Source organism: Selaginella moellendorffii, unplaced genomic scaffold (genome assembly GCF_000143415.4).
Source record: "Selaginella moellendorffii unplaced genomic scaffold, v1.0 SELMOscaffold_57, whole genome shotgun sequence".
Classification (NCBI taxonomy): domain Eukaryota; kingdom Viridiplantae; phylum Streptophyta; class Lycopodiopsida; order Selaginellales; family Selaginellaceae; genus Selaginella; species Selaginella moellendorffii.
This window is the reverse complement of record NW_003314318.1, coordinates 548,715-564,241: the sequence shown is the minus strand read 5'-3', so window position 1 is coordinate 564,241 and position 15,527 is coordinate 548,715. Positions and strand designations below refer to the sequence as shown.

At 50.4% G+C, this 15,527-nt stretch overlaps 3 protein-coding genes and 1 non-coding gene across 5 annotated transcripts; 2 read left to right on the top strand and 2 right to left on the bottom strand.

Moving 5' to 3' along the window:
* Window positions 1-794: 794 nt before the first annotated feature.
* Window positions 795-6,442, top strand: LOC9654767 (putative multidrug resistance protein). The gene is made up of 9 exons (XM_002983311.2): window positions 795-1,491; window positions 2,032-2,086; window positions 2,168-2,343; window positions 2,403-2,860; window positions 2,917-3,146; window positions 3,206-3,516; window positions 3,565-4,458; window positions 4,516-5,513; window positions 5,886-6,442. The coding sequence occupies exons 1-9, from the start codon at window positions 1,114-1,116 to the stop codon at window positions 6,355-6,357; spliced, it is 3,972 nt and encodes a 1,323-aa protein (XP_002983357.2). The 5' UTR covers window positions 795-1,113; the 3' UTR covers window positions 6,358-6,442.
* A 1-nt stretch (window position 6,443) lies between these two features.
* LOC112351101 lies at window positions 6,444-9,903 on the top strand. Its single transcript, XM_024688384.1, has 7 exons — window positions 6,444-6,961; window positions 7,022-7,493; window positions 7,545-7,764; window positions 7,819-7,881; window positions 7,929-8,028; window positions 8,074-8,324; window positions 8,375-9,903. Exons 1-5 carry the CDS (start codon window positions 6,586-6,588, stop codon window positions 7,989-7,991), a joined length of 1,194 nt encoding a protein of 397 aa, XP_024544152.1. The 5' UTR covers window positions 6,444-6,585; the 3' UTR covers window positions 7,992-8,028; window positions 8,074-8,324; window positions 8,375-9,903.
* Window positions 9,904-12,159: 2,256 nt separating this feature from the next.
* LOC112351117 (uncharacterized protein At5g41620-like) lies at window positions 12,160-15,524 on the bottom strand. 2 transcript variants are annotated; one of them, XM_024688444.1, is made up of 4 exons: window positions 15,444-15,524; window positions 14,095-14,904; window positions 13,855-13,962; window positions 12,160-13,782 (listed from the first exon to the last, which is right to left on the bottom strand). In XM_024688444.1, the coding sequence occupies exons 2-4, from the start codon at window positions 14,506-14,508 to the stop codon at window positions 12,262-12,264; spliced, it is 2,043 nt and encodes a 680-aa protein (XP_024544212.1). In that variant the 5' UTR covers window positions 14,509-14,904; window positions 15,444-15,524; the 3' UTR covers window positions 12,160-12,261. The 2 variants fall into 2 exon arrangements, with proteins under 2 accessions (XP_024544212.1, XP_024544211.1); XM_024688443.1 differs by lacking the exon at window positions 15,444-15,524 and having other exon boundaries at window positions 14,095-15,168.
* Window positions 15,408-15,482, bottom strand: LOC112351118. The gene has a single exon (XR_002994000.1). It is a non-coding gene; the product is annotated as a small nucleolar RNA snoR101 (small nucleolar RNA).
* Window positions 15,525-15,527: the final 3 nt, after the last annotated feature.

Sequence of the window (15,527 nt, the reverse complement as noted above, 5' to 3'; positions counted from 1 at the left end):
TGAGAGAGAGAGAGAGAGAGATGGAAGGAAGACAAATGCATCCATCAACACTTGCACCATCTGCCCCAAGAAGGGGACATTCTTTTTGTGTTTGCCACCAACTTTGAGCAAAGGGAAGGGGCTAGAAGAGTTTGTGTGCAGTGCAGCCAAATCTCCACAAATATTTGATGCCTGTTAAAAAGGGCAAGGGCATTCTCCTCGCCCCAGCATATGCCCAGCTCCACTCAACCTTGTGCCACCCCTGTGTGTTTTATTCTATCCAGTTTAAAAGCAAGACACTGATTATGAATTCAGTGATGCAAACAGTGGTACAGTGAAAAATATCATTGGGTTTTATAGTCTAATTTTTGCTGTCAAGTTCAATAGAGCAGTTTGGATCCAGATTCTGCAATCAGCTGGTGTTACAATCGAAAACAAACCTTCGATTCATGCGATTCCCACGAAAGCACAGCTTAAACAAGCGCGAGTGCTTGACACCGTTCACAAAATATGGGGACCGAATATTACATGTCTCGCGCCCATTGAGCCAGCGCAGGCACAACGTTATAACTTATCTGTTGCCGCTGTTCATTATAGCTTTAAAATATAATATTTTTCGAAGTTCAGGAGAAAAAATACTATTTTATTTTATTGCTGTGTATATTAAAGTATTAAAATCGAGAATAAAAGGATGGTCCTTTTCCCGTACAAGTTCATGTGTGCCTATAAATCCGCATCATGAAAATGGTGTGTGGATGTGTAGAGTGCAGAGAAGCTCCTTTTTTGCGAAACAACACTTCCATTGGAACCAATCTATCCAAGCTTTCGTTCATTCCATCCAGGCTAGACTCCCATTTTTCTTTTTTCTAATCGCTTAGTTTGCTTCCTTTAAATTCGCCCTGGAAGAGAGCCATTTCGCCATACACCTGTTACAGTGTGGCGCTTTGAGAATAGCCCTATTTAAATTCTTTGTGTCGCTCAAACGCGGTGGGCTTGATCGATGCGCGACGCTTCTTAGGCCGCAAGCGAGCGATTTCTATGATTCTGTGATCCGGGGCCACACCGCCATCGAAAGCGCATGATTGATGGTATCGAGTGTGTGATCTCCGCGGCTTGCCAAATATTTCGGTGTCCATGGCCCCAATTCCAGCGACGCCGGGCGAGGCATCACGATTCCCAGGGCGAGCTCGCAATGTCGGATGCGGCAGGGAATGCATGGCGAGGATTTCTTGCCCCGGGCGGCGCCATGCATCCGGCGGCGCCGATCGCGCAGGGAATTCCAAGAAATCCGAGGAGGAGCCGGGCGGGGGCGGCGATAGAGAGGTCGTCTCCTACTGGCAGCTCCTCAGCTACGCGGATCGCTACGATGTGGTGCTGATGCTCGTCGGATCGGTGGCGGCGATGGTGAGCGGCTTGATCTTCCCGGCGATTCTGGTCGTCCAGAGCCACCTCATCAACAATTTCGGGAGCCTCCAGAATCGTCCCGTGGAGCTGGCGAGGAGAGTATCTGAGGTAAGATCAAATCGATCGATCCTCAAATCGCTCCCTGGATTCTTTATTTCTTTTCAATGCTTTCTTTCCTTCCGGCTTTTCCTCTTTTTGATTGAGATTGTGTGAGAATCTAGCTTGTTTGTGAAGAAAGCTCCTTTCTTCGCTAATGCTGGTCTGGCTTTAGATCAGCGAGCCCAAGCAAGACTCTCGAGTGTGTGTAAGCGGGGAATGCTCCTCCTGGCTGGCACCAACAAATGCCTGCTCTGGGCATTTAAATTGGCATGGCAGAGATTTGAGTATGGCTTTCTTTTCTCGATCTTCATTTTCTTTTTTGTTCTTCATTTGTTTCTTCGTGCTTGCTTTGGATTGATAGCGGAGTTAGGTGTGAGGGCGGTGGCGTGCCACCAAAAACTTGGCCGAGCACGCAATCACACAAGTGACACCAGGCAGCTCCGTTGTGGGTCGAATGCCTTGTGCGAATTCGTGCAAAATGTTCAATGTTTTCATACTTAGGCCGAACGTTTTTTTTTATCATTCGCCCCTAACACCCAAGTTTTCCAGGATGCGACATTCTTGGTATACACAGCGGCTGTTGCTTTGGTGGCCTCGTACCTCGGTGAGACTTTCCCTTCCTTCGTTGTAAGGTTCCGTTTTAAAATTGTGGTGCTGATGAACTTTGTCTGGTGGCATCCTACAGAAGTAAGCTGCTGGATGAAGACTGGAGAACGGCAAGTGGCAAGAATCCGTGCAGACTACTTGCGTGCGATTCTCAGGCAAAATGTGGGGTATTTTGACAGCGACATGTCCACAGCTGAGGTTGTTGGAAATGTTTCAGTGGACACACTTCTCGTACAAGAAGCGATTAGCGAGAAGGTGAAACCCTTTCCGATATTGCTTACATTTATCTAAAGAAAATCTTGTTACGCTTGCAGGTTGGGAACTTTATCGAAAACTTATCCCACTTCGTGGGTGGATACTTCGTCGGATTCACACAGATATGGAGGCTAGCACTTGTGATGCTGCCGTTTTTCCCGCTGTTGATAATTCCAGGCTCACTGTACAGCAAGGCTCTGTCCGAGTTTGCGATTCGTAGGCAGAGCGCATACAAAGAAGCAGGAACAATTGCTGAACAAGGACTGTCGTCGGTCCGAACGGTCTACTCATTCGTGGCAGAGAAGAAGACGACAGAGAAGTATTCGGCAGCCCTGGATGGCACAGTGAAGCTTGGACTCAAACAAGGACTTGCCAAAGGACTTGCCATGGGTTCCAGTGGCATCAACTTCGCCCTGTGGGCCTTCATGGCGTGGTATGGCAGCGAGCTTGTGATGCAACACCGTGCAAATGGTGGTCAAGTTTTGACAACAGGATTTGCGGTGCTTTCTGGTGGCATGTAAGTTTTTTAAAAATATTTTGTTTCTGTCTTGGTGATCTCATGGCGTTTTCCAGAGCTTTGGGAAATGCTACGCCCAACATGAAAGCTTTTGCAGAAGGACGTGTAGCTGGTACCAGAATTTTCAAAATGATTCAACGCGTTCCCCCTATCGACACAAATGATTCGAGTGGGAAAACGCTTAGCAAAGTTGAAGGTAACTTGGACCTCAAAGAGGTTGAGTTCGCATATCCTTCGAGACCGGGAGCTCTGGTTTTGAAATCTTTCACTCTTCACGTTCCAGCCAGTACGTTCTCCTTTCCAGAGCATAAGTTTGGCGTACTTACGCATATATTTTGCCTTCAGAAAAGACGGTCGCGTTGGTTGGGAGCAGTGGATCTGGAAAGTCCACCATCATTTCTCTGATAGAAAGGTTCTATGATCCTGTTGCTGGTCAAGTTATGCTTGACAACGTGGACATTCGAGAATTGCATCTTATGTGGTTGCGAAGGCAGATGGGACTGGTGAACCAAGAGCCGGGATTATTTGCAACTTCGATACGGGAGAACATTTTGTATGGGAAAGAAAACGCGAGCATGGAAGAGATTACTCACGCAGCAAAACTTGCCAACGCGCACGACTTCATACAGAGAATGCCGAGAGGCTACGACACACAAGTAAGCTCACTTCTAAATCCAAATTTTGTCTTACTATAATTATTTCAGGTTGGAGAACGTGGTGTTCAGCTTTCTGGTGGACAAAAGCAAAGAATTGCCATAGCACGAGCATTGATTCGAAATCCGCCAATTCTTTTGCTGGATGAAGCGACTAGTGCTCTAGACAGTCTCTCGGAGCAAGCAGTTCAGCAAGCACTAGAAAGGGCACGTATGGAGCGGACAACGGTCATAGTGGCTCACAGGTTATCGACAGTTCAAGAAGCTGATCTGATTGTAGTTATGGATTCTGGTATAGCGGTCGAATCCGGCAGTCACGAAGAGCTTGTAGCTGAGAAGACGGGGGTGTACGCTTCTCTACTCATGAAGCAAGCAAACAGCTCCGGGCATTATGAAATCAATCCCGCAACAGAACAAGTCATGAAAGTCTCATCGGCGACTGAAGGGGATCTCGTCGACGTGGAACTTTCAGCAACCAGTGAGAAGGATATTAACAGGTACACAAGACTTCCATCAAGAACCAGCAGGAAGGTGAAGAGCAAGCCAAAAGTTAAGAAGCCGTCCGTTGCCAGACTTCTGGCACTAAACAAGCCCGAGTGGAAGCAAGGCCTTCTGGGACTCTGGGGTGCAGTGTCTTTTGGATTCGTCCATCCGTTTTACGCATTTCTTCTTGGTAGCATGGTCGCAAGCTACTACACGACTGACGTAGAGAAGCTTCACCAAACAGTTCGAATTCACGTCTACGCCTTCCTCGGTCTGGGAGTTGCTTCGTTCATTGTGAACATTGTGCAACATTGCAGCTTTGCGGCACTTGGCGAGAGCTTGACAAAGAGGGTACGTGAGAAGTTGCTGGCTTCAATGCTCAGTTTTGAAGTCGGCTGGTTCGATAGAGAAGAAAACTCAACTGGTGCTTTGTGCTCCAGACTAGCTTCGGATGCAAGCATGGTGAGTTCTTTTTTACGTTTCTCCTATTTATTCTCACCCTCCTTTACCATGTTGCAGGTTCGTGGACTTGTTGGTGATCGTATTTCTCTACTCGTCCAGACAGCAAGCGCAACGTCAGTGAGCTTTATCGTTGGGCTTATAACTTCGTGGAAGCTGGCCATGGTGATAATAGCGATACAACCACTCATCATCCTCTGCTACTACGTGAAAAATATATGTCTGCGAGGATTTGCTCAGAATACTGCGGCAGCACAGAGGGAAGCCTGCAAAATTGCAAGCGAGGCAGTATCACATCACCGGACAGTCACGGCATTCTCGTCACAGGAGCGGGTTCTGGCGTTTTTTAAGTCGAAGCTCGAAGTTCCGATTCGAGAGACCATGAAGCGGTCACATATTGCGGGGTTTAGCCTGGGAGTAGCTCAGTTTATTCTCTACGCATCGTGGGGGCTGGATTTTTGGTATGGAGGCCTGCTGGTGAAGCACGGGGAGAGCACGTTTGGTGCGGTTTTGAAGACGATTTTCATATTGGTGAGCACGGGACGAGTTTTAGCCGAAGCGGGAACTCTCAGTCCTGATCTTGCCAAGGGGGTCTCAGCGGTGAAGTCCGTGTTTGAGATTTTGGACAGGAAGACAGAGATAGATGCAGAGAAGGACTCTGCCAAGTGTGTGCCGGTTCTCAAAGGTGACGTCGAGTTCTACGACGTCTACTTCGCGTACCCATCGAGGCCGGACTTGCTCGTGCTGAAAAACTTCAGGCTGCGAGTAAATGCTGGCCAGACTGTAGCACTGGTTGGCGAAAGCGGCTGCGGGAAGTCCTCTGCCATCGGACTGATCGAGAGGTTTTACGATCCGATTGGTGGGAAGGTTACCATCGATGGCAGGGACATCCGGGGATTGAGTCTAAAGTGGCTGAGAAGACAGATTGCTCTTGTGAGCCAGGAGCCGACGCTGTTTGCCACAAGTATCTGGGAGAACATCGCTTACGGGACCGAGAACGCGAGTGATTCGGAAGTGGTGGAGGCAGCACGAGCAGCAAACGCTCACAGCTTCATCAGGTAAACTTTCAACACTCCTAGCAACTATATTCTTCATGTCTGTTTTCGTGTATTCGTGTTCTTCAGCTAGTGCTAGACTTTTCCTTGCTTTTGATATTGCTTGTGTGCTTCTCTTGTTTTCATGAGGTTTGTTTTCGTTTTCATGACTTCCATTCTTTCATATATTTTCACGATATGCTTCATGTTTGTTCTCGTGCCTTCGTGTTCTTCACCTAGTGCTAGACTTTTCCGTGCTTTCTTTCTCTTGTTTTCGTGGGATTTGCTTTTGATATTGCTTGTGCGATTCTCTTGTTTTCGTGGGATTTGCTTTCGTTTTCATGACTTCCGTTCTTTTTCGTCATTTACTTGGCACTGATAGAATCGACTTTGCAGCGCTTTGCCGGATGGCTACTCGACGTTCGCGGGCGAGAAAGGTCTCCAGCTCTCCGGCGGGCAGAAGCAACGCATCGCAATCGCGCGGGCCATCCTCAAGAACCCGGCGATCCTCCTGCTGGACGAGGCAACGAGCGCTCTCGACGCCGAGTCGGAGGAGATCGTCCAGCAGGCTCTAGAGACGATAATGGCCAGCCGGACGACGATCGTGGTGGCTCACAGGCTATCCACGATCCAAAATGCCGACTCCATAGCCGTGGTCCAGGACGGTAGCGTTGTGGAGCAAGGCTCTCACGAGGATCTCCTCCAATGGCAAGGTATGGAGGAGGAAGGAGAAGACGAGAACGAAGAAGCCACCATGGCCGCTACTAACACCATAGCCAAGAAGAGGAAGACGAACAAGGGAGTCTACTTCTCATTGATTCACAGGCAATACTTCGCTGGTCGCGCCTCTTTACAAAAAGATTCGTAGAATAATTTCTTGTTAGATTGTGAAGAGCCCTAAAAACAGAGTAGGGTGAATCTTCGTTAAATATTAAGAGCCCTTTTGTTTCAAATATCGCGCCCAAGAAGTGGAGGGAGCTAGGGTTTGCAGAGCGCAATGCGAGGGCGGGATCGATGCGGTGAGTCGACTATGGGCGATTCTAGGCTGGATTGAGTAGCGGCAGCTTAGATCTCCAGGATTTGTGAGTCGCGGGCGATGGATTTTGAGCCTCCCTCGTTTTCTCTGGGCTTAGATGAGACGCAGGTGCCGTCTTTCTCGTTGGGGCTGGACGATTTTTTTTCTGCCGCTCCAGCGGCGGGCGTGAGTGGAAGGAGGGATGATGCGGGTAGCGCTAGAGCAGGTGCTAGGTCGTCATTTGCTACAAATGAGAGTTCTTTCCTGGCCGATGACGATGGTGGTGTTGATCTTGTCGAAGCCACTCCAAAGAGAAGTTTGAAGCGTCTTCGTCGCGGACCATCAAAGAGCGTTTTTGAGGAGAAGACGTGCTCACCGTCGACGAGAAGTGTTGTTACAGATACAAGTTGTGCTGACGAGATTGAGGAGTTTTCTTCCGAAGAGGAACAGCCAAATAGTAAGTTTCTTTCTCTACGGACTTCTTATTTGATTTTCTCTTTCTTTTTTTTTTTGGTAGGATCTCAATCCCAGTCGTATAATCCCAGATCGTTCTCTGCGCTCAAGCCCGTCAGAACACCTCCAGTATATGAAAGAAGAGAAGCAAACGAGGAAATTCTACCTTCGGCTTTGCATTCCCGAGTAACATGTAAGAAAACCAGCCTTGGTTCCAAGGAGGTAAAGTTCCAAGGGATAGAGAATACGTACGCCAGTCCGCCATCGACATTTTCCACTGCTGGCGTCGACTGGTCGTCAGCTGGAAAGGCAAGCTCAAGCTCGGGAACCGAAAAAGCAAAGACTCCCTTATACGAGTTCCGAGACAACACGATCTGTATAGACCTTGATGAGGAGTACGAAGAACAACCAGGCAGCTCCTTTCCGTCCACAGACATGCAGACCGCTCAACTCAGACGCGAGAGATTTCCTCACTTTTTATCTGTTGATGATCTCGAACAAGGCAACAGCGGAGAGCCTGTATATATCGACTACAGGTACGGGTTTTGTCTTCGATGAAGCTGATCGTACACTGAAAATAATTGCAGAGGGCAATTTGGAAGAAACAGTGCAGTAAGAGCCAAGTTCTCGGGCCCGGCTGGTTCTAAGGATTTCGACGCTGTTCAAACACAGCCGCAAGCAAGGAGCAAGACTACTCGAGGCAATAAGCGGAAGAATGGAAACTCCAATGCGCGGATCCTTCAAGAAAATGCCAGCACAGGAACGACGGGAAGGAAAGGATATTGGTTAACATCGGGTGGTAGCAAGGTACTTTTCGTTCTCTTGGTTTTGGTACTGTTATGATAATTGGCAAAATCTCAGGTGTATGTCACGGCCGAAGGACAACGTATGATGGGTAAAGAAGGCTACAAACGCTACATGAAGGTATTGGTTGTTTTGATGTGTTTGCATCCCAACCTTTTTGTTATCAGGAGAATGGAAAATCTGGCAAGCCTAGAAGGAAGGCTGGTAGAAAGTCAAGGAAGAAAAACTAAGATTAATGTGAGTAAGCTTTGTAAGTTGCCTACTCTGGTGAGTCTTTTGTGATTCCTGGATCGAAGATTCATTGTGTTTTAGCGTGTTTCGAGGTGGCTACCCAAGCTGCTGACTGTTCACAGCCACTTCCTTACTGAAGTACTTGGAGAGTATGAAGGATGCATCCGAGGAGGATCTAGACGAACTGGACGAGATTGACAAAGATACAGAAATGGTGGGTTTCTTCAGGCTCATGGTTTCCTACGGACGAAAGCGGAAAAGGGAGAGTTTGGAAGCCCCTGATGAGCTTCGTGCCCGCGTGAAATTGTTGGAATCGTTCAAGCCCACACTTGGTAAGCTTGTGGCTTGTAATTATAACTTATAAAGATGTATGGTTTTGTAGATGATCTTTCTTCTCAGAACGCGCTCTACCTCAAGGAAGCGACTACGCTCTTGGGATAGACACTTCGATGCTAGTAAGCTGGAACCGCTGTGGGTTGGATACCGTAGGTCCTCTGGAAGGTTTCTGGAATCGGTTTGTCTCGGACGCGGAACCCGATCCTTCAGGCTATCGAAAACCTCGGGCTGGAGGTGTGCGTGGTTGACGAGGAACAGGACTGGGATACAGTTCAGAAGCAATGCGAGACTTTCATGCGCGTGATGGCGGAGGTCATGGCGATCGTCTGGGGAAGGAGGTGACTTACAGCATTGCTCAACGGCAGTGATACATCCTTGTGAGCGGTTCTCCAAGAATGCCTGCACAAGGTAAGTCAGATAAGAACGTGACTGCTCACAAGCTAGCAGAAGCACGGGGAGAGCTGGTCCGCTTTTCGAATCAGTGTTTCCTAGCGAAATACGAAGCTCAGAAGCTCGCACTGGGCTACAACCCAGATCCGGATATCAGCAACACTGTCAGGGGCTTTGCCTTCACGGGCGGGAGGTTGAGGCTGTCACAGTGGCTCACTCGGTTCTTGACATCCCGAAGGGTGTTATTTTCCAGCGACAGTGCCTGATCAAGGACGGGCAACCGGTTGACGACAGCCAACCGCTTAAGTACTACCCGGTTGACGCGTGGGGAGAGTGCATGAAGAGCATCGTGTGGCACTGCGCTAACAAGGCGTACGAGGACTTCCAACTTCAAGCGAGAGCGGAGGAGCGTGGCGCGGAGGACAGCAACTCAAAGTGAGAGCCGCTGGCGGATACAGGATTGGTGGCGAAAGTTTGGAGCTGGCGGTCCGCACGAATGCAGCAGCGGCAGTGAGGCAGTGACGGTGAACCGGGTCCCTCGGCTATGTCAACTGTGGTCTCAGTGACGGTGAATGGCCAGCAGTGGTGGCTGAAGCTGGGGCCAAACAGGGACGAGAGGCAAGCGGAGATGGCGCTCATGCCATCGAAGAAGTGTGCCTGGGAGCTTTGGTTCCAGGTTGAGCGCGACATGTTCTCCCATTCCCTGCTGCAAGACCTGGTAGCCTTTCCGGTGGAGGTGGAGGGAATCGGGAGACCAGCTATCGACTGGGGACTGGTCTGCGGGCCGGGGCTGGATCCTCTCGCGGACGCTGTAGCGAAGGCCTGGCCGTGTGCTTTCGTCAAAGTCTGGCTTCCGCTGATAACAGCTTGGACCCTGTCGCCGGACTGTGCACTGTTCTTTGTGGAACCTCAGGACTTGAAAGACTGCGTACAGGGACTACTATACTGCTGCTTGATGCTGCTCAATGGTGGTAGTCTTCCGTGGAAGGAAGCGGCGGCTTCCAGAAACGTCTACCAAGTTCTTTGTGCCCGGTATGAAGCAATGCGCAAGATGGCCGAAGATGAGAGCTTCATACTGAATCTTCAAGCGGCTTGTTGATACCTCCACCATGAAGATTGGCGTTCTAAAAGTCAATGACAGTAATATATTCAATGCGAGTCAATGCATTGAGCTTATTGACTGCCTTTGAGTGTTTGTTGAGCCTGAAAGCTTGACCTTAACTTTGAAGTTCAGTAAGTGCTCCAGCTTGTCCTCTGTGGCGTCGCCACCATTAATGGAAACACAGCAGCAGCAATAGCGTCGGCGTGCTCCCGTCCTTGCTCGTATGTATATATTAACTACAGGTAATTCTTCTTTGATGAAATAACAACAGAGGGCAAGGACAATAAGTGCAAGGTGAAAAAATTCCACACTAACTCTCGTAAGAAAACGCTATAAATGCATGTTTCAAAGCCACAAGTCACAGAGGATTTAGAGGTCCTGGGCAAGATCGACAAGGATGGGGTTTCTTCAGGCTCATGCTTGGACGAAAGCGAAGCTATGAAATCGGAACCCACTCTTGGTAAGCTTACATGTTTTTCTGATGGTTTTTAGATGGTCGACCTCAAGGAAGTGACTACGCTCTCACTTCGGTGCCAATACCGCTGTGGGTTGGATATCGTCCTCTGGAACGTTTCTGGACTCGGTTTGTCACGGACCCGGACCCCAACACGAACTGAAGAGAAGAAGAGCGGAAGCTACGATGGTGGATGACTCCAAGGATAGTCGTATATAATATCAAAGATATATATACATGATGAAGAGACACGCCTCTAGCCTACACCTGGATCAGTGAAGTGGCACTCCTGCCATCTAGGATCATGTCATAGAGAGCGTATACTCAACACGAACATCCTGCAGGCTATCGAAAACCTCAGGCTGGAGGTGTGTGTGGTTGGGATACAGTTAAGAAGCAATACGAGAGCTTCATGCACGTGGTGGCGGAGGTCATGGCGATTGTGGTTCGGCATGCGAAAGGAGGTGACTTACGGCATTGATCAACTGGCCAGCACAAGGAAGCGGCAGTGCCACATCTTTGTGAGCGGTTCTCCAAGAATGCCTGCACAAGGCAAGTCAGATAAGAAGGTGACTACCACAAGCTAGCAGAAGCACGGGGAGAGCTCGTGCGCCTCTCAAACCAGTGCTTCCAGGCGAAATACGAAGCTCAGAGAAACGCAGAACGGTGCACAAATCTGGATTTCAGCAACACTTTCAGGGGCTTTGCCTTCACTGGGCGGAGGCTCTCCACTCTGTTCTTGACATCCCGAAGGGTGTTATTTTCCAGCGACAGCGCCTGCTCAATCAGCCGGTTGACGGTGAACCGTTAGACTACTACCCATGAAGAGCATTGTGTGGCACTGTGCCAACGACGTGTACGAGGATTTCCAGCTTCAAGCGAGAGCTGAGGAGCAGTGCACCTGTGAAGCGAAGGACAGCAAGTCAAAGTGAGAGCAACTAGTGGATACAGGATTGGTAACGAAAGTTTGGAGATGGCAATCCACGTGAAGGCCTAGGCAGTGGAGGCGGTGACGGTGAACCGGGCCGCTCGTGCCGCGGCTCTGTCGACTGTAGTCTCAGTGACGATTAATGGCGAGCAGTGGTGGCTGAAGCTGGGGCCGAACAGGAACGCGAGGCAAGCGCAGATGGTGCTCATGTCATCCAAGTGGCCGTGGGAGTTTTGGTTCCAGGTTGAGCGTGACATGTTCTGACACTCCCTGCTGCAAGACGAGGAACTGGCAGCCTTTCCGGTGGAGGTGAAGGGAATTGATAGACCACCCATGCTAATTCGAGACGCTGGTTTCGCGCTAGAGGAAAGGCCTCCTTTCACCACGGCAAATGGCGAGCAGCTCTATGCAACGCTCGTCCGGGTTTTCAACGCGCATGGCATTTGCCACAACGACATTGCCCTGCGGAACATATGCTGCAAAAATGGTGTGTACCACCTCATTGACTGGGGGATGGCCTGTCGGCCGGGGCTCGATCCTCTCAGGGAGCTGTAGCAAAGGCCTGGCCGCGTGCTCTCGTCACAGTCTCGATCCCGCCGATAAAAGATTGGGAGCTGTGCACTGTTCTTTGAGGAACCTCGGAACCTGAAAGACTGCGTCCAGGGACTGTTTACTGCTGCTTGATGGTGGTAGCCTTCCGTGGGAGGACCAGAGACCCCTCACAGGTTTTTTGTGTCCGGGTTGTGACTATGCTCAAGATGGAGACCTTCATGGAGCAGAACTGGATCTTCAAGCCGCTTGTTAGATAGTAAGAAAAACTGCCATTGTACCATTGGAGAATGGCAGGAGGTCATCTATTTATCTCTATCTATATGTTGCTTTGATAGCGCATCGTGATGCAAACATGCAAGATTGAAATTTGAGGCCGCATCTTCGACGTCTTCCTCCCCTCCTTCGTTGGCCGTAAAATGTATGATAAATTAATTGCTACAAAGTTTGACCAAGTGCACAGTCAATTGTCAAAAGCGTCAACCTTGACCATGAAATGGTAATTCTAGTTCAAACGCGATGGTGGTGGTGCACAGGCTCGTCCATGATCTTGGCCTCCAACAGCTTGGCTCTCAGGCTGTTGTCTCGGCTGCTCGACCGCGGCCAATTCACGTCCCCGGAAGAGCTCCAGCTATTTCTCTGGGGCGTCGCCACCATCGAGGAGCTCATCAATGGAAACGACGAGTGCAGCAGAGGCGACAGCGTCGGCGTGCTCCCGTCTTGGCTCCTCCTGTGCTGTGCGTACTCGAGAGCGAAATCATCCTCAGCTTTGCATAGCGTTTGTTGATCCCCGTCCTCGTCTTCCTCTTCGTCCTCCTCGTTGTTGCCATGCCAAGCTCCTCCTCCTCTGTGCTGCCTGGAAGAAGCTCGGACGCTCTCCATGTAGAGCTCCTGCTGCTCTGGAATCGTGTCGATCCTTCTGCTCGGGCCGAAACCATAGCCCTCACCTCGTCCATCGAAGCAGCTCTCGTCCGGACCATTCTCTTGCTCCGTCGACTGCTGCTCCACCAGGCTGTTCTCGTCGTAAGTTCGCTGCCTCCGAAGCCTCCTCCGTCCCCTGACGGCTTTTCTCCGCAGCTCTTGCCTCTTCTCGGCTGGATTGTCCGCCTGGCCCTGCTTGTTCCTGGCGTAAGTCCAGCGGTTCCCTTGCGTTCGATCGTAGAGCGATTCCTTGTTCAGATCGATCGAGTGTAAGTCCTCCTCGGCCGAGCTCCCAGTCTCGTTTGGCTTCCGCAGGGAATCCACCGCGGCTCGCAGCGTCGTCGCCTTGTCCAGCTCCTGGCTCTCGCCGGCTCTTGCCGCGGACTTGTTCCGCAGAAACTCCTCCAGCTCGCCTCGAAGCCTGTCCAGGCTCGCGTTCTTCTCTTCCAGTTCGTGGCGCGCTTCCGCGAGTTTCATTTGGACTCGCTCCTCCCGCCACACCTCCGCCATTTGCAGCATCCTTCGCTCCTCCTCCACCTCCTCGCGGACTTTCTCCGACTCTCGCTTGAGCTCCTCCACCTCCGCCTTGTCCTGCCCGATCTCACGAGCCAGCTCGTCGCACACTTCCTCCATCAGCTGCCTCGCCTTTCTCTCTCGCTCCAGATCGTTCATGGCTTTCGAGAGAGCCGAGCTTGTCTCTTCCAGCTGCCGTGCCAGCTTCCGGTTCAGGTGCTCGGCCTTGCGTTTATGCCGCTTCTCTTCCTCGGCCTCGCTCTTCGCCTCGATAACGATGGCTCGCCACCTTTCCTGTTCTTTGGCTCGCCATGCAGCCCTCTCGCTCTCGCTTCTCTCCAAGAGGATCTCGACGTCCCTGCGAGCCGCTTTGTTGGCGTGTTCCAGCTCTCTCACCCGCTGTCGTGTGTGTTCTAGCTCCACCCGTAGAACAGTAGCCAAAGGAGTCGATCCGGCTTGTTGCTGGTCCATGCCCCGGATGTGCGATAGAACTTTGAGGAAATCATTCGAGTTTGGAAGGCATTCTTTTACTCGCGAAGCAACTTCGTCGACCATATCTTGCTGCTGCTGTTGCTGCTGTTTATTCTGGGACTCCATCTACGGAAAAAAGAAAAAATAGAAACAGTTTAGTACAGGCCATGCAACGCAATGCAATGCAAGAATAGTCACCTCAAAGCTGTGCCGGGATGTTTCCGACGCGTAGAGTTCTTCCGACGCTCTTCGGCTGTGATAGGTTACCGAGTCCGAGTATGGGCTTCTTCTCTGATTGTTAGTGGCCTGCGAGGCACAAACTTACATCAGAAACAAAGTGATCCAAACTTGCAAAACTCGCAACTCTAGAGAGAAAAAAAAATCTGGGAAAAGCACTCAACTAGAGAGGAAAGAAAGAGAAAACAAGGCTTTGCTTACATTGTGAGGAACGGGGGTCGTAGGCGACGGTGGAGGCAGCATCAGATGCTTTGGACTTGCAACGGACTCCCGCTGCCTGGCCTGTGACGATGAGCGCGAGCGCATTTTAGCCGACGAAGGTGGGCCTCCTCTGGCAGGACAAAGCGGAAGCTCCTGGAGCTCCCACAGCGTGGCGGCTAACTTTCGTGCCGAGATAGTTATCTGGCGACCGGCAGCCTCGCTCCCCGCCATGATCCCGTCGTAGGAAGGATTCTCGTACAGCTTCCAGCTCGGAACTGGCGTCGTAGGCCCCCGCTTCCCAGCCAGTATCGCACGCCTGATGCGTATGTTTGCTGGCCTGTGCACCGCATCACCGCTCTTTCTCGCTTGATGCTGCTGCTGTTGATGAACAACAATGGCCTTGGATCTGCCCATATCCCTCCTGTCCGCTCCTCCTTTTATCCCTATCTATGACTACACACCTCTGAGATGGGAAAGGAGGAGAAAAAACTCTTCTTTTTCCTCGCTGCTTTGTCCAGAAGCTCAAAGCCCACGACTCTCACATCTTGTAGCGGTGACCAGCAGCGGTGAGCGGCTGGATCCACCAGCCATGGTTTCTAGTTCCGTGCCTAGAAGAAAGAATAGACTACTCCTTCCTCCCACCCCTTACATTTTGTCTCACTTCTTTAGCCTGCTCTGGAAATAATATAAAAGCGTACCCGGGTGATCCGATCTGTATCTGTATCCGGCTTTGGTGTGATATTCGGCCTGCCACAGGGAGATGCCCATACCTCTCTTTGTATGTTTGTGTGAGACTGTGAACAAAACTCCCTGAAACAGAGCACACAAACAAAGAACGTTGTAAGTTCTGTTCTTCCTGTACACTTGCAACACTTGTACAGTATGAAAGCTCCCAAGAACTCCCAAGAAGGAAGAGGAAAAGGAGTGCCCCGAGTGAGAGCCTATCACTTTCCTTGCTCTCACTGCTAATTAATGGATAATTCCTCTCGCTGGGATGTTGCGGGATATGGAGTATCAATCACTCAATTCGGCAACAACAAGAGAGAGAGAGCTAAAATAGCAGTGGTACGAGAATGATAGCAGCAGCAGCAAGCACGAGTACAAACAAGCATCCACAAAAGAAATACAAGTCTAATGAGCCAAGGACACAGGGCCAGGCCCAGAGAAAGCCACTAGCTAGTTAAACTTTAGCACGGCGGCATTGGATTCCAAAAACAAGCCACAAGAAATTCCTGCCTCTCTTCCAAGTCTCTCCTTTTCCTTTTCTTTTCTCTCAAGCACGCAAGCCCATATCAGTATCAGTGCCTTGGCATTGCATCAGGTGTGGATAGTTTCTCAACAGGACTTACCTGAGAAATGAGAAAACTTTCAGCGATCAAGTGTAGAGCATCACTTGCAAGGCATTTCCGGGCAAGAAAAACATGGATTCGCAG